Genomic DNA, 18,707 nt, shown 5'->3' on the forward strand with positions numbered 1-18,707 from the left:
GGGTCAACTTCATTGAGATGAGAGAGGATTTAGCCAGGGTAAAATTAAATTCAAACATTGACAGGAAAAACTGCTAAGCAATGGGAGATCTTTAAGGATGAGATGTTTTACATACAGACTGGTACATCAGCTCGTTGATGTTTGCCGAGGAAGGGGATTCTTACAAAGTATTAAAAGAGGTGGAGACAACAGATGGGGTAAAAACTAATAGCCAGGATGTGCCAGAAAGGCTGACCATGCTTAGAATGTGCACGTTGCCTCATCTGGATGGTGAATGCAAATCATCAATTAAGGACTAAAGTGCTCACCATTATCACATACTTACTTTACTCTCTTGAATGAATAATTGAAGCAAGATTGTTATATAGTCAACACAAAATGAATTTATGGCTTTGTCATATAGAATGACTAACTCAAAGCAATTATTTTAAAGGATAACACTTACAGTTGGTATACAAAGTTTGCTCAAAGGGTTTCCATCCAGCAGGTACGATCCAGTAAATGTAACAAATTCATCATAAAACTGTGGTGCTTGTGGAGTGACACTACATAGCACTTTACGCTTCTCTTCTATTTTCTTTCTAATGTGGAGATACTCGTAGTAAGGGTTTGCCTTTTCCGAATGATAAGGCTGAATCTCTTCTAATTTTAAAGAATCTACAATAGCTGCCAGTGACTGTTGCGTCTTTTCCTTAGCTTGCTGCAAAGTGGATTTCACTTGCGTTGGATGTGGAACACGTGACAACTTTCGTTTATGTGGGTGGTGTACCTGGCCTTCTTCCTCCTCTGTTAACTTAGATTTACTTTTCACAGGTGTGACAGATTCTGTATCTTTATCAGAGACCTGTGCACAGTTGACAGCAGACTGTTTGCTTTGATTGGCTAATATGTTTGCTCTGTTGCGAGTAATCCTCTGAGGAATATCTTGCTCTGTGCGGTCAGCTTCCATTCGGTCTTCTGACTCCTCTTTCATTGATTCAATGGACTGCCTTTGTTCATCCGATGCTCCTTCATGCATCATTACAGGGTCCCGACCAGCAGCTGTGAAATGTTGGGAAACTTCCATCTCCAGTGAGGAATCTTGGTCCTGAGCTTTACTTTCCAAAGACTGAGATTGGTCACTTACTGAATGTGTGTGCGCATGTTCCGTGGAAGGTATTGCTTCGGGCAGTTCTTCTTTTGGCTCTGATTGCATTTCATCAACTGAGGCTACTGGCACTGTGTCTAACAGTGAGCTCTCCTGATTACAAGCTGGCTCGTGACTAGCTAAAACTGTACTTTTTGTACCTTCCATCTTTTCTTGAGATTCAGTTAATAAACTCTGTACAGTCCTTATTTGGTCCACAAGATTTTCATTAACATTGCTGCCATCTGGTAATGCTGCAGATGGTGTGGAGGAGTTTTCTTCCAAGTCTTGCATTTCACTTGGTTTGCAATCATTTGCTGGATCTTCCACAGTCTTTTGACTTGCAAGATCAGAATTTACATCAAGAGAAGGACATTTACCATCTTTTTCATCAGCTATCCCTGAAGATTCCACGTGTGGTTTGCATGAAATGGAACTCTGATCTGTATCTTGCAAAGTTTGAGTTTGTGATAAGTCTTCTTGAGTTCCTCCACATTTTGGCCAGAAGAGTACTCGAGGGGTGCCGTCACTGTCTAACGGTGATCGTGTACAAGATGAATTGGATGAATGTGTAGGTGAAAAATAAGATGGTGCCTCAAGGAGATTTGCTGCTTGGGAAGACTCACTACAAAGTCCCTGTGGAGACTTGGATACTAGTTCTGATGTTATCTGGTCTGAACAACTCCACTCTTGTGGAACATGCGGTAAAGGGCTAAAAATGTTTTTCTCGCAAGCTGCTGTAGTTGTATAGCCATCGTTACTACTAAGTGAAGGAACATCAAGCCTATCGTATGATATTTCCATTGGTTTTTCTGGCTGAATGTCACTAATCAAACAGTTTAGTTGTGGCTGTACCACAGGCATCTGCTGAGAAGTACTTTGCACTACTACGCTGTTGGGATTTGCATCCTGTGATAAATAATTAGTGTCGCTTGGTACAATAACAGCAGGAGACTGTAAACAGGAAGTGCTATTACATGTGCCCTCTTCAGGGCCACTGTCTGGAAGTGGTTCTGATCGAGGAGAGGTACAGGCCTGGCTTTGTACTGCTGGTGAAAAACTATATTGCTTTTCACTTGAAAGTGGCAGGCTAACTTCTACTTGCTTGTGGAACGGTTTATCATGGTCATTTGCAACAGCTGGTATACTGCATCTCCGAACATCACCTACAGACCGGCATTCATTCTCACATCTCGCATTGTCAGCAGACACTGACCGCAGATAAGATCCTGAAAGTTTACTGGAATGTGGCGATTTAAGTCGATCTGGCAAATCAGCCAAAACATCAGAGTCTCGGTCATATACGGCAGGTGATTTGGCACTGGAGAGAAATACGGACTGTGAAAAGGAAGACTGAGATTCAGAACCCTCAATGGTGAAATCCGAATCATAATCTGTTAACGGCCGTGGCGTCGCTACAGCTGAGGTCTGGCATGAATCTTCTGAACTTGCAACAGAGATCATTGATATAGACCTTGAAGTAAGTCCCATACGATCACGCTCTTGTCTGGGGGACGCAGTTAAATTACTTTCACAACTCATGAGAGGTCTTGGAGTTTCTGGCAAATTTTGTTTTGTATCAGTGGTCAGTGATTTCACACTGTTAACATCTTTCGGCTGCTTGTCTTTCAAATGTACCTCTGATGGATCTGAACTTTTTGATCTAGTAAGTTCTTTGCTTGTCGTTGAACTCTTCAGTTTCTCTCGTTCTTTTATTTTTGAGAGGTCAATGCCAGATCGATGCCTCTGCCTTTCTTTTTCTTTCATCTTTATCTTCTCTTTATGTTTCTTGTGCCATTGCTCAATCTCCAGATCCTTGAGACTTAACATTCTTTCAAAACTGGTTTGCATTAAGTCGTCATTTACTAGTCTCTTCTCTTTTGGCCGCACGTCCTTTGTGGCACCGGAATCTTTAGACTTCAATTTGTCAGCTTCTGGTTCTTTAAGCTTTGCTTTAACAGAAGTATTCACTGGTACTTTGTCTTTTTGTCTGTCTTTTTCCTTCTTTTCTCTCTCTTTTGTTTCAGGAGTTTTAGGAAAATCCTCCTTAATTTTATCCTTTGAAGAAAATAATTTATCGTGAGATCCTTTGCTACTCTCAACTGTGCTGCGTTTCTTCTCATCATGCAAGTGCTTGGAGTTTGTCACAGGGTCACCCTCTCTTTCCCTAGATTTCTCTTTCTTCTTCTCTTTTTCTATGTCTCTGTCTTTTTCTTTTACTTTAACTTTGTCTGCTTTACTCAGAATGCTGTCCTGCAAATCTTTTTCTGAAAACTTAGTCTTCTTCTCATTAGTATGCTTCTCTTTTTCCACTTTGTCCTTTATGCCACTGGAATGACGCTCCCTTTCAATTTTTTCTCTCTCATGCTTTTTGTCCAATTTCTCTTTGCTCTTTTCTTTTTCCTCAGGTTTTTTGACAGAGAATACATTCTTCAATTTATCATTTTCACGGTGGACTTTTTCTGAAGTGGAATACAAGCTCCCAGATCGATCTTTTTCTTTTGTCCTCTCTCCACTCTCTTGTAATTTACTAAATGATTTTTCCTGTGTTTTTTCATGAGTCTCTGATTTCTCTTTCTCCGACCTATTCTCATGTTTTATTTTCTTCTCCCTGTCAGAATATTTTCTCTCTAACTTTTCCAAGTCCCTCTCTTTAGTCGGAGACTTTTTTTCACTTTTCTCCTTGTTTTCCTTCTTTTCTTTATCTGGAGTATCAGATTTCTCTTTATCTGTGCCTTTTTCTTTCTCAAACAACTCTGTATGCTCTTTCTTCAGAAAAACACCCGAGTAAAGTGAATCATCTTTGTCTGCAAGCACAATTTCCTTCCTTTCTTCCAGATTTGTAAGTTTAATTTCTTTTTCCTCTTTATAGTGCTTTTCCTTTTTATTCTTTTTAGACTTCTCTTTTTCTCTGTCCTCCTTGAAAGGCTTCTCTTCCTTAAAATACTTCTCCTTAGATACTTTTTCTTCTTTAATGGGAGTTTTATCTTTCAATGGTTTTTCCGCAAGAGCCAAGTTTGAATTTTCATCTTTGAAAGTTTCATTAGTGTCATCATTTTTGAAGAAGTTCTCTTTCCAGTATTCTCTATCAAACTCAGGATATATCTTTTCACTCTCTTTTTGTCTGTGTTTTCCCTTTTCGTTTTCATGTTCTTTCTTAATTTTGTTTTTCTCTTTATCTTTATGCTTTAATTTATGCTTTTTTATAACTTTGCCATCCTTGTCAGTCTTTTTAAAAACTTCTTCCATGTTATCAAATATGCCTGTCTCCTCCTCTTTGCTCCTCTGTCCAGACTTTTCACCAAATTCTACACTCAGATCTTTTTTGTGATGCTTTGTCTTTGTATTGTATTTAAAAGACTTATTGCTGGAACTCTCGGAAGTATAGTCGGAATCTGTAAGGTGATCAAATCGAACAACCTCAGATTGGAAAGTTATTTCTGATGCTCCTGAAGATGGAGCGGTTTTAGTATTTTCCTGTTTAAGTGGCTTTGCTCGTTTTTCATTTAAACCACACGCATGCTTTGGAGACTTGGCAGTAGAAAGGTGGAACTGATGACCTGAAGAATCATCTTTCAAAGACTTCCTAAACGAATCCTCCTCTCTTGAGCGGTCTAATGAGTCCAAAGCAGAGCAAGTGGAGAAAAGCATCAGTTTAGCATTTTCCTTTTCTTCTTTCTCCTCTTTGAACTCCTGGTTCTCTTTATTTTTGCTTTGTTTCTTCACTTTTTTCTTCCCCTTTCCTTTTTCTTTCTGTTCAAGAGTGACCAAGTTTTCTTTCTTAGTCCTTGCATCTGATTTGCTGCTATCTGGAACAATCTCTAGAGAGCTGGCTGAACAAGTCTTTTTCTCTTGATGCAGTTCATCATCTGAGCTATCAGAGCTAGATGAAACAAGAACTCTTGCTGACTTCTGCTTTTTAATTTTGAATGGTTTCTGAAATTCTAGCTTTGGTGGTGTTAAATAGCTGCTGTTCTCTTTAACAACACTCTTTTTACCATCTCTTCTTCGAATCCGTTTCTGATCTACAAGCTTGCTTATTTCTTCTTCGTCTTCATCAACATCTTCATCATCATCATCCTTGAACTCGTATTCATCCAGGGCAGATGATGCAATTGATTTGCAGGGTGTCAACTGCTGATTAGTATCTGTTTTTAATTCTTTTTCTGCTTCAGAATCATCCACATTATCATCTACACTAGATGGGTTCACAGAAGGTAGCTCTTCAGATTCTGGAGGTACAAAAAGAATTTAGGTTATTGTAAGAAGTGCACATTTTCAACTTTTATTGTAAAGATTTTCTAATGGCATGCACAGTATAACAACACATGAAAATGTCTGTATGATCATAGCAACAGACATCTTTCTCTTCATAACTCATGCTAGTGCAATATTTTTCTTACAACTCAACATTTAACAAACCCAATCTATCCAAAATATACATTTTCCTGTAAGCACACAAAGTAGGAGCAAAACAAAGACCGTAACACTAGAATATATAATGGTACAACGGGGGATTCCTTTCAATTAACAATATGAGTATTAAAATGATCAGCTGCACAACTGGCAAGGTTCTAAAGAATGCTGAGAAAAAATATTGTGAATTGATTTTGTAGACAAAGCAGGAAAAGGTGTTAAGATATGAATCATCCAAAATTGGATTGGGATATGGAAAATGTGGTGAAGTGGAGGAACTTATTTTCCCAGTCTGTTTGGAGCTGTTTTTTCAGTCGACAGGTTGAAATTCCAAGAAGGAAACACCACATTTCCTGCTTTTCCACAATGGAAAATTTAGAAAGCACTGAATATAAACATAATAAAGTCCAGTACAAGAATGGGAAACAGAGATTAAAAGTGATCTTTTCTAGACTAAACTGAACAAGTATTGGTAAACAAAATCAGAGATTGACAATGGTAATTACTTAAGTAGCTGATGAGACTTTTTTTATTTTGTGCAGCTGAGGAAGAAATCTCACACAGTTCAAGCTTTCTGTGTCAGACAGAATCAGACCCAATTCTCTTCTGTGTTGCAACTTGCCAGAAATTGTTGGAAAGCATGTCTTACGATGCAAAGAATAGTGGGTAGGGGAGGACCAGTCTGGGAGTGAGGATGTTTGCGATAGGCTACACAAGAGACTTGATAAATTAAATGCCGAAAAACACACGATGGCACCAAGTGAACAAGGGTGGTATAAATAGATGATGATGAGTAAGTAGTAGAAAACAGAATGAATGAAAATTATAAATCCTGAAATGTTAGATAATAGACTGTTGATTATTTGAAACCATTGAACTCAATGTCAGGTCCTAAAAGCTGTAATATATCCAGTTGGAAGATAAGGTGTTGTTCCCTGAGCTTACATAGGGCTTCGGTATTACAGCACAAGAGGCTGAAGACAGCAAAATTGGAGCAGGATTGAGTTCAAGAATTAGTGAAAGGCAATTGGCAGCTTAAAATGTTTACAGTTGTGCTGACTGATTCCAAAATTGTCTATTTTAGTTCAGATTTCCAAAAACATATACTGCAACTTGCTGTTCATTATATATATTTACCCCCCCACTTTCACCCAGCTCCATGATTTTTGCCATTTAATCTTTCCTGTCCTCCATTTTGTCACAGACTTTCCCTTTTGTAATCTCCCCTTTCTTTTCTTCTTAAAACATTTTATCGTTGACTTTCCCAATTTTGATGAAAGGTTATCAACTAAAAAGTTAAAAATTTCCCTCACCACATTATGACCTAATGAGTGTTTCCAGTACCTTCAATATTTTGTTTTGGATTGACTAGATGCAACCTTTTTGGGACCCAAAGGTTATATTTAGTAGCGATTGTTTAAAAAAAAAGGTAAGTTTCCAAACGGTCAAATAGGAATTAAAATGCAAATCCAGCGCGTTCTTAAAAATAATAGGGAAGCTAGGAGCAAACTGCTATTTTTTTTTCCAAAAAACTGATCAACAAGAATTCCCAATTCTTAATTCCTTGAGCTGAATTTACACAAATCATTAAAACACCATCATTGTCCCAGCAAGATCCAGCTCATAAGATCAGATCAAATTTGAAGTTAATAAATGCATTTCATATAAATGGCTGATATTAGAAGAGTAAATATAGAGTATGTCTTGGAACTCTACAGAAAGGTACAATGAAGATTGAGACAGAAAAGGGAATTTCATGGACTGGATAGATGTGGTAACCAATATTCTTTTATTAAAAATATTAATGATCAGCTCACAGGAAATAAGGGAATAAAATAAAAATGGTTAAATAATAACCAATTAGAATTGTAAGCTGATGAAGACTGTAAAAGGATAATGTTGGAAATAGCAGAATGTGTAGATAGATGGCAAATTGCATTAAGTAGAAAAATATGAACATAATATTTTTGGAAGCAAAAGCAAGTGAAAAGATGCATCTTAAATGCTTTAAATTTAATAGATTAGAGAAGGACTTTTTTTTTGTCATGAACACAGATGACACCATAAGAAATAACTGGAGTAACTGCAAAGACAACAACTTTATAACGCATACAAGTCAATTGCATGTGAAAATAATTACACTAAGTGTAGTGTGATGCTGGGTTGTAGATATCACCTACTGTCCTTGACAAATAGTGATCAAAGAAAAAAAAACAGAAGAGGCAAAAGATCCTCGAAAAGCAAGGTTGTAGGTGGGTAGGGGAAAAATTGCAAGGAAGGAGGAAATAAAGTATGTGACTTTAGAAATAATACCGACAGAAGAAAGTAAAAGGAACAGAAGACCAAAGACCAACTTTGGTGAATATTTCTGTAGATTATATGAAGAGTTTAAGATTCACTTTTTTATTTAAGACTGTCAAAACTGAACAAAATTTAATACATTATGTGTATTACATTTAACTGGAATGTACAGGTGGAAATCACTAAGTACCATGAATAACTGGATTTGTACTTTTTTCCCCTACAATAGTAAAACTGTACAGCAGGGCTAGAATATTTATTCTGAAAGGTTATCTCACTACCTGTACAACTGTCATCATCCTCATCATCAGAAAGTGGAAGCTCCCCTTTCAGAAGCTGTTCCATTTCATCTGAATCAGCCACATCCACAGGACGTTCTCCACGATGATTCATTTGGTATGCATCCCCACCATTGCGTAAAAGCAATTTCACGATCTAAAGGAAAAGGGTATCAGGGTGAAAAACTGAATATTCCTGTTCTCAGACACAGTTAACAGACTCAGCAAAATTACACTTTTAAAACAGTGTAAGACTGCCATAAAACTTAGTATACAATACCATCAATTGTGAGAGTATTTTACAGCTGATGTTTACTTACAACTTGTAACTTATAGAAGTAATTAAGATATTTTGAGCAGAGGAAAATATTAAATCTGTAAGCATGAAATAAATAAAGAAAATCTGATGTGGAATGTAGAACAAGATGTCAGTATTTTGAAATGCAAATAACTGGAAATGATATTTTGTCACAAAACAAAATAGTTTGTACTTCTTAAGTTTTAAACTTGTAGGTTGACAGGATTACATGTGGAAGCTCTTTAAGGTCTGTATCATATAGCATCAGGAACATATTATCCTTGTCAGTCATATGATACATTTAAAAAAAATGTTTTATTACAGCTGTAAGAGCGGTAATAAAATTCAATTTCGTTACATTTTGGTTGAAGCAGGATTGCAGTTAACATTAAAAACATGCAGACCGATACACAATGCCTTGGGAGAGGGTCTAATTTTCTTCACAAGTTAAGCTTATTAAAGTAACTTGCCCTGTTCAATTTCATTTTTTAAGCAACAGTGCAATGAAAGATCATTGACCTGAAAAATTAACTCTGTTTCTTGGCACGTCAGGCAGCATCCATAGGGAATATTTCCACATTTTGCTTTTATTTTCAGTTTCCCAGCATGATCACAATCAATATTCATTAAGTTAGTTCCACCTGAACTGCTGGGCATTTCCCACACTTCTGAGCTGCAGATTGTACCATTTACATTAACTTTTGCTTTCTATATCTCCCTCTTTTTCGCTCTAACTTCCCTCATTAATCTGTCAACCAGTAGGCTTCATCAACAACTTCTCACCACAGCAACCTTGAGCCTATTCTATAAAAGATTTCCCCTTTGTCCTATCCATCCCTCCCATAGCTTCTTTGTAGCTTAAAGCTAACTTCTCACTTTCTCTGTTCTGATAAAGGGCTTTGAACCAAAACATTAACCATTTCTCTTTCTACAGATTCTGTGTAACCCATTGAGTGTCTCCAGCATTTTCTGGTTTTATTTTAGATTTCCAGGATCCACAGTTTTTATTTGCTTTTCATGAATATTTGGAGCTCTTTTACTACCTCTATTTAATTTTAGCACTTTCTAATTTAAGTTACAATTTATCTTCATACAACATAATAAACAGCTCATAAATTGCAATACGTACATCTCTATGTCCATTGCTTGCAGCGTCATGCAGCGGAGTATCATTTTCAAGACCCCGGGTGTTCACATCTGCTCCTGCAAGTATCAGCTGTTTAGCAACTTCGTAATACCCCAAATTGCAGGCTTCATGTAGTGGGGTCCAGCCTAGGGTAATGTGGGTGGGGATAGAGCAAACAAGACAAAGCATAATTAATTATCCTGCACAGCTAAATATTTAAAAAAAAACCTTCAAATTCACTGTTTCAATTGCTGACTTCCAAAATTCAGTGCCATAGACATCAAATAAATTCAGATTATTTAACTCAAAGAATTATGGCCAGGATCATAAAAGTGATTTAATCTGTACACTGTTTTTGATGTAGAGAAATACTGTTTCCTATTCAGCCTTTTGAACCAATGTAAACATTAACTTTTCAACCTGGACCTACGTACTCCAAATTTCATTTTTCTGCAGTTTTCCTCATCTCTTAAAATTTCATTTTCAAACAACTATCTAATTTTATTTCAAATGCCTCAAAAACAGTGGTGAATCATCCCACATTATTAAGAAATCTGATTAAAATATTCTTAAGCGCCCATTTGTTCTTCACGATAGTCCTTTTGGTAGTAGTTCAACAAACATGGAAATATATTTAAATTTAAAAACTCCAAAAGCACCATATTTTTGATCAAACTCATTTTGTTGTATTTTTTACTCAGTTAAGGACTACCTTAAACAAAACCCAATTTCCAACAAAACAAAACCCTCACCATGCAGGATATGCCCTCTTCCCGTTACTACCATCAGGGAGGAGGTACAGGAGCCTGAACACCCACACTCAATCACTTCAGCTTCTTCCCCTCTGCCATCGGATTTCTGAACAGTCCATGAACACTACCTCATTATTCCTCTTTTGCACTATTTATTTTTGTAATTTATAGTAATTTTTGTCTTTATGTCTGGCACTGTACTGCTGCCACAAAACAAATTTCATGACATATGTCACTGATAATAAACGTGATTCTGATCCTCCAAAACCCAATTTCCTGCTTAATTGTTTTTTTAAAAAAAAACTGCACCTTTGAAAAATTTTCATGAAAATCTGAAATAATTTCAAATCTTTATTGACCAATATGTCAATTAATTGGATTTTGTTTTCTTAAATCAATCTGAATAAGCTTATTTCCATCAATTTAATCTTGCATTGTAGTACTTGTTTCATTACCTCAAATAGACCTGCAGCATACAATTCCTGTGAACAATTAGTGCTGACTTGGCTTTGACAAAGTATAGCTATAGGCAGGCACAGTAGTATAGCGGTTAGCGTAACACTATTACAGCGCCAGCGACCCGGGTTCAATTCCAGCTGCTGTCTGCAAGGAGCTTGTTTGTTCTCCCCATGTCTGCATGGGTTTCCTCCAGGTGCTCCAGTTTCTTCCCACATTCCAAAGACGTATAGGTTAGGATTTGTGGGCATGCTATATTGGCGCCGGAAGTGTGGCGACACTTGCGGGCTGCCCCAATATACTCTACGCAAAAGATGTATTTCACTGTGTTTCGATGTACATGTGACTAATAAAGATATCTTATCTTAAACTGAGGAAGGGAGGAAGAAAAGAGGGACAAAGCCAGCTTAAGATTTATTTTTTAAAAATCTTGTTGCATGTTAGCCACATGACCCTTTCTCTATTCATGACTGTAGAAACACATCACCAATTACACAATCAGAATCAGGTTTATTATCACTGACATACGTCGTGAAATTTGTTGTTTTGCAGTAGCAGTACAGTGCAAGACAAAGACATAAAAATTACTACAAGCTACAAAATAGATAGTGCAAAAGAGGAATAACAAGGAAGAGTTCTGGTGCAAATGTCAGAAGTTAACCACCAAGATTGAGAATCTCTGGGATGTGGTCAGATGTGAATCAGGAAGTCCAACTAAGTGGCTCAGGAAGTTTACTTTTTAATCTTCTGATTCATATTACTACTGGCTCCTCAGGTTTTAATCATTCAAGGTTTAGTTATACTAATGATCAGAAGGGGATGAGGAATAGTTCCAAACAGAACCACCAGCTGAACAAAATGCTTTAGAGGCATCTGTGCTCCCAAATGGAAGTTTGATGACCTCCACAGTACCTTGGGTCCTTCAGGAACACAAAGATCTCAAATTTTGAAGAATAAATTTTATCATAGCCTGCAGAGGGTGCAGTAGAGATGTCCAGGGAAGAGAACTATGCTATACTTTGTCTTCAGAAGAAATTCCAAGCCCAATTAGTATACAGTGGTGAGCTCTGGGCACACAATCTACAAGACTGAGTGAACACTGTGTTGACCAATAACACCTTCCACTTGAATACGAAGACAGAGTTGATGAGTGTTTGGGAAGTGACGAGCATTTCCAATGCTGCTTTGAATCCAATTAATACTTTTTTTTAAACCTACAGCAGGCAATCAAATGGGAATTTCACTAACATTGTCCAGAACAAAAAGCACCTTCAATCATAACAAATGGAGTTTACATCACTGGACAAGTCCTATAAATGGTGTTAACCATTGTTAATGATCACTGCCAATTAGGATTTAAAAGTCTGACAGATGATGCCCAGAAATCTCGGCCTCCATTAGGATTCAGGGATGGAGTTCAACAATGCCAAATCTTACAGGTTGGTGGAGCACCCAAAGAAGCGAGACCAATTATTGCTATTGATAGGACATCTCTATTGATGCTAATTCCAAAGAATTAGTGTGTTTGCTCTTGGCAAACTTCAATAGCAACACAAAAGCATATAAATTCTTCAGACTTGAGTAGTTTAACAAGAATGGTAGGATTCTCAGTCATTAATGGCTATTATGTTCTAGCACTTGTAAAATGGTCAAGTTCAAAGAGCTTGAACATAAAACATGACTACATTTATTGCTTTCCCCAACTGCCCTTGAGAAGGTGGTGGTCAGCTGCCTCCCAAAATGCTGCATGTTCTCCCATACTAATGGTAATTAAGGGTATCGAGGATTTTAACAAGATGAAGGAAATGCAATACATTTCCAAGTCAAGATGGTTTGTGATTTAGTACAGAGGCAAAGTAGTTCTTTTACGCACTTTCTGCCTGTGATCTAGGTGATAAAGATTGTGGCTTTTGGAATTATGGTAAGTAACTGTACTGCACTCTGAAGGCAGCACACGCTATAGCCATTGTATTGGAGGGATTGCAGGTTTAACATAGATGATGGGGTGCCAGTCAAACAAGGTATTTATTCTGAATAGTGTTGAATTTCTGTATTGTTGAACCTGTGCACATCCAAGAAAGTGGACAGTTTTTAAAATCACACTCCTTACTGTGCTTTGTAGGCGTAAATTTGTCAACAAGGGCAAGATTGTGACATGCTTAAAATAGACAAAGAAAAGCCATCTCCATTGGCTGATGGAGAAGAACTAGGGAATAAAGATTTAAGGTTTTTAAAAGGGGATATTGAAAAAAAAAGAGGATTTTTTAAAAAAACATAGCAAGTGGAACACATCCACCACGAGGGCAGAGGCTTTAAAGAAAAACAGAGTGGGTGTTTGAGGGATATAAACTTTCAGGGTTATGGGGATGGAATGGGACTGACTGGATAGCTCTTCTGGCAGCCAGCATGAACTTGCTGGGTTGACTGGCTTTCTGTGCCACAACAACTGTACAAACAAACTTCAATAAAAATGTGTAATGTACTGAAAAAAAACATACTGTTCTTTCAACTAGAAGGGAAGTAACACATCTCAAAAGGATGAATAGATGTTATAAATTGAGAAAGGACAGGTATAAAGAGACTGTTTGGTCTCCATTACCCATTACAAGCAGTTGTTATTCATGTGAAAGTTTGAAAAGCTGCTTTACTATGGGAGGGGACAAGCAATTCTGATCCTATCATTCACGTGCACATTCCAATAAGAATCCGTGTCATAAGAATTGGGAATGGGCTGATTTTTTTGCTCCCAATTAAAGAGGAAGGAAGATGAAATGTTGACACTACTGAGATCAGCCAATTCATTTTTGTCTGTAAACTGAACTTCCAGACCCAGTTATCAGTAAGATGAACTCATTGAGGCAGAGAAACCAAAGTCTCTAGTCTGTCATCAAAGAGTGAAAGACATCACAGAAACAAAATGTCAAAAAACCTCCATACAATACACTTATAGTACATCCTCAAGGTCACATTTTGACTCACCAGCAAAATCTTTAACGTTAACATCAGCACCTTGACTAATAAGCTCTTTGACTTGCTTAGTTTCACCACGAATGGCTGCCATGTGTAATGGTGTTTCTCCTCGCTCATTTCGTTTATTAACTTTGTCTTTCTGTCGAGATGAGGAACTTGGAGTCTTTTTTTGCCCTGGCGTTGCCTGAGATGGGTGGTTCGGAGTCGAATCTAATAAGAATAAATTAAAATCTTTGTTCAGTTGATGTTGTAGATTGTGCCAATGCAAAAAGCTGCCCAAATGCAAGATTATTCCAACAGATAGGTTTGAGTTCCAACATGAGGAACAGAAAAGCCAGCAGATGGGCATAATGTTTAGGCATTTTCTAAAAATATTACAATTTTTCTATGCTTCATCTTACCAGACTTCTTCCCCCTACATCTGCAGTACCACTGGTCAATAGAATGGGTAACCAACATCCATCAGTACTGCTCCAAAACTATCTGAGATTGAGAATTCAGTGAAATGAAGCACAAGGTGTAAACCATATTTCATCAATGACATCAATTCCTGTGAAACCACATTCTTCCACTTTATTAGAAAAAAATCATACACCAATTGTTTAGAAGATAAATGAAATTTCACCAATGACCTTTTCACAACCAAGATGACTACTGAACTGTAAGTGTGTAAATTCATATCAATTGCTAAATTTGGATAATCAATGAGAATATGCAATGAAAGCAGAAAGGTAACACAGGAAGCTCACAAACAGTGGGGAGGGAGACATATAAGAGCAATAAATTAAGTCAACAACTATAAAGTGCCTTTCTAATGCAAAGCTTATTTTTAAACAGTGAATTATCAGTAACTAAATTCTGCTGCAAGTGAGCATGCTATCGTGAGCATGCTATCCTGCCACTTCTGGAAACCAGGTTCAAACCCAGCTCAGGCTGATGGTACAAAATCTCTATCAGTTGTAAAGCTCTTCTGGAGGATGAGCATGAATTGTTGATATAGATGCATTAGTTTCCATATTGACTTCCACAGTTATTTACACAAGGAAGGTGTTGGGCCAATGAAAAATGTGAATTATTCATAACAATTATTCTTAATGATTATCCAGTGAACCATTAAAAAGATCTAAGTGGGAAATCTGGTAGGAATGTACAGTGCTTAGGTCTGATCTGTTGTTTTTGCACCTTGGTGAGAAATCATCCATGCATTCAAACTGGGGAAAATTGAATAAGCGAGAATAACAATTGACCAATATTTAACAAATTCACTGAGAGGAGCTCTCATAATAGTTTACCTGGGAAATTAGAAGGTAAAGTTGAAGATGGGCAAGAGGGAATGACACATCCAGATACTACATTTGGAAAAGGTGAAAGTTGCTTTACGATACTTATTTAACTATGGTATGATTGTATCTTGGACAGCCTGCTGCTCAAATTGGAAGTATCATTCCAACTGTTCTTACAGTGATTTTGATGTGCTACACATCCCAATTTATAACAATACTCCGTAATCAATCATTATATGGTCCAATTTGGTAAACGAGAACACATTTATTTGGAATCATCATACTTTCAATTTTAGAACTGAGACTTTATACTGCACTGCTCCGTGCAAAGAAAGATTACTGATGTCAGAGGAATTTCTTCTCGAAACAAAAGACACATTTAGCATTTCTATCCGACGGGCCCTTGAAAGACGTTCCACTATAGATGGGGCTTTGACCAATTTGAGGTTCATTACAATCAAAGTGAGATTATTAGTATTAGTTTACTTAATTTACATAGTGGTAAGGAGATCTTACTGTAGTGGAAGATTTGTGCATTCATGTTCCTATTATAACTTCTAAGAGCAAGTTAAAATAATATGTTAATACATATTTATACTGTTTCTTGCTTCTGCAGCTGCAAATCTTACTGTAATTTTAACTTCAGGATAACTTTATTTAAATATCATTGGAATAAAAAAAACTTTGAAAGAATTTTCACATTCTGGTCATGATACATTTTCTCTTTGGAGGTATGATGGTTCAGATTGTTCCACTCTGCGGTTTATAAAAAAAACCCAGCAAAAGCCTTTTTAGCATCATATTTGAATAACGTTGGGTCAGGGAATTGCTGTTTGCCTCTTTGACTCTATAGAAGTTTATTTACTGACATTCTCAATAAATCAGTCAATTCCACCCTTTACAAGCTTGAACTGTGTCTTCTTCTGCTACAGCCATTGTTTGGTTTGAAGCAATCTTCTGGGTCTTCCTTTCTACACAGTTAATTTTTAATCTTGCAAATGCTTTTATCACCTTTTAGTCACTTTTATCAAAAGATGAGAAGGCCATGCTTCTTCAATTTTTGGTTCTAACTTAACCTTCTTGACATCAGGAAAGCTTGATACAGCTCTTCTCGAAATTGGTGCTGGAGTATGACAAACGGCCTCATTTCCCAGAACTAGGGGCAGTTCTGAAGGTCAGAATGACCAGAGCATGGCTCCCTTCAACTTTCAGTGTTTTAAGATTTGCCCATAGCTCAGTGATTGCTAAGGCTGAATCTGGTAAAGCACTTTAAATTTATCCCAATCAAACAAATGAAAACCAGTGGAGGATTTACATTACTGATTTTCTTATTTTTCGTGTAGTATTTCACATTGTCCATATTAAATTTTAACTACTGCTACCCAAGCACTTGCAACGTTTTTGACTGCCATTTGTAGTTCCCTAGTTACAGCCCCACATGTAACTACTACTTCCAATTTGGTAATGTCTGCAAATTTGTATGGGCTTTGTAAATATTGGATAGTAACACAAATTGCCATTAAAATGTAATGAAACTAATGTAATGAAATATCCCAAGGCACTTCAAGCTTGTACAGTTGGCTTTTTGTCAAATGTTTTGTATAAATGAAAACATACTATATCTTATGACTGAGTTAAATTAGGAAGCTATTTAACCCCATCCAACACGATTCCACGTTTGATATGCACAAGTTTAGTAGTGTTAAAACCCACTGTAACATGCCTTCTAGTAGCTCATTTCATAAAAATAAACAACTTTGTTGAGGCCCCAACTGTTGCCTCTCATGCCCTTGCATCCTTTACTACAGAGATAAATAGACTAAATTCATTATCTAGCCAAAAGAGAGACCGACTACTGGTGGAAGATGTGACCAGTCTGTCATTAGAAAGTATAATGAATAGTGGGGGTTTCAACTACAGATATAGTTAAGTTTGTTCTGCATTTAGACAAGTGTGCTTAAGCTTGATCACAAAGTTCCAGTTTACTAAGACTCAAAAAGGCACAGGGAAGACTGTTTATGCATTAGTTACTGTTGCCAGAACTGGCAATGTTGCTGCGGTATTCAGCTTTAATTCTACCATTCTGCTAATGATGTTTTATTAGAAACAAGGTTGAATTTTTCACATGCTTTATTAGCTGGCTTGAAAGATGTTCTCAATACATGAGGAAATTAAGTCCCTAAATTTACTAAGGTGCTATTCCTTTTGTAATTTTCTCTTTTATGGAAAAATAAAGACAAAACATAATAATGTAAACAAAGTTACAGTAAGAGGTTACAATGAAAAATTAGCAGTGAGGACAGAAAGCCAGTTGATGTCAAATGACCTACTTAAGAATTACTCTTCAGAAATTTAACTTTCCTCCTCTATCCTCCGTCGAAAATTACCTTCAAAAACATCGTCGCTTTGAATTTCAAATACTAAGTCAAGTAATTCACCACCATTTCGGCTAGTTCGTGGCTTTGATTTATGCAGCAGCAGATCAAGGTCCTCAAGCCTGACGAGACTTAACAGTCTGACACAATTCATTAAACCTAAGCAACATGGTCTGTTCTCCCTAATGAAAAATGAATTACTTACACCAGAGGAAGTACACTGAAGATTCACCAGATTGAATCCTGGGGAATATCCAATGAGAAAAGATTAAGCAGACAGCCTATACTCTTAGTAGGTTAGAAAAATGAGAGGTCATCTCGTTGAGGCATGATAGGGTAGATGAAAGGATGATATTTCCCTTGGGTGGAGTGTCAGTCTTAAAATAAGAGGTTGCCAATTGAGGTCTGATATGGGAAGAAGTCTCATAGGAGAATGAATCTTTAGAATCCTCTACCAAAGAGGGCTGTGTGGCTTAGGGGCCAAGTTTATTCAAGACACAGATAGATAAATTTTTGGAGACTGAGGGAGTTAAGGAATATGGGGTTAGTGTAGGAAAATGGCACAGCATTAGAAGACCAGACACGGTCTTATGAATGGTACAGACGGAATGAGATTAAATGGCCTCTACTATTTCTTATGTTCTTATAAAATAAAAATAGGGTTTCCCCATACAAAATAAGACCAATATTACTTGAAGCTGCAGCTGATCAGCAAGAAAGTAGGATTGGGCTTAAGCAAACTTTGTATGTGAAGACACAAAATATTGAGCAAAACTAAGCTTCTGGTTAGTAATCTACATAGTTATTCCTCATTTATTCAATATAATCATGCAAACACAGTTTACCACAACAACAATATTATACTGGAGGAAACATGAGGCCAACAAAGATAGCTTGAGCACAAAACATTCCTTGAATAGATTAATGAGACAAGTAGTGAAGTAAATATGAAGACTGCCTTAAGTAGGTTTTTTTGTAAATATCATTCACAAAACCCCAGACAATGCTGCAAACTTAAATTTGTGGGATGCTGGAGAAGCAGTAAAAAGCCACAATTATTCTGCTGTTCCTCTATCAAATATTATAAATTAAATAAATTAAAAAGGTGAAATGTCTTCAAAATGCTTAATGTGTTTTACATGTACTGGCATTGACTTGCTTTTGCCAAAATTATTTAGTGGGCATAGTTTTGGGTTGGTGCTCATATTTGCATGGGTAGTAATGCTAGTAGTGCTGGACACCCTTCATTGGCACTGTAATCAGTCTGTGATGAATGAGTGCATTCCAGAGTCTGCATTGTGCCTTGTTACTACCTACTGTCTTTAG

The 18,707-nt window shown here is 37.0% G+C and overlaps 1 protein-coding gene across 3 annotated transcripts in view; it reads right to left on the reverse strand.

The window, feature by feature from the left end:
* Positions 1-18,707, reverse strand: part of ankrd12 (ankyrin repeat domain 12) — a 150,719-nt gene that overhangs the window by 7,000 nt on the left and 125,012 nt on the right. For all 3 annotated transcript variants that reach the window (XM_052022995.1, XM_052022996.1, XM_052022997.1), the window contains exons 6-9: positions 13,733-13,933; positions 9,549-9,691; positions 8,125-8,278; positions 446-5,358 (exon numbers count right to left, since the gene is read on the reverse strand). In XM_052022995.1, coding sequence (XP_051878955.1) covers positions 446-5,358; positions 8,125-8,278; positions 9,549-9,691; positions 13,733-13,933 — 5,411 coding nt within the window. The remainder of the gene's footprint in view (positions 1-445; positions 5,359-8,124; positions 8,279-9,548; positions 9,692-13,732; positions 13,934-18,707) is intronic.

This window comes from Pristis pectinata, chromosome 9, assembly GCF_009764475.1.
Source record: "Pristis pectinata isolate sPriPec2 chromosome 9, sPriPec2.1.pri, whole genome shotgun sequence".
Classification (NCBI taxonomy): Eukaryota; Metazoa; Chordata; class Chondrichthyes; order Rhinopristiformes; family Pristidae; genus Pristis; species Pristis pectinata.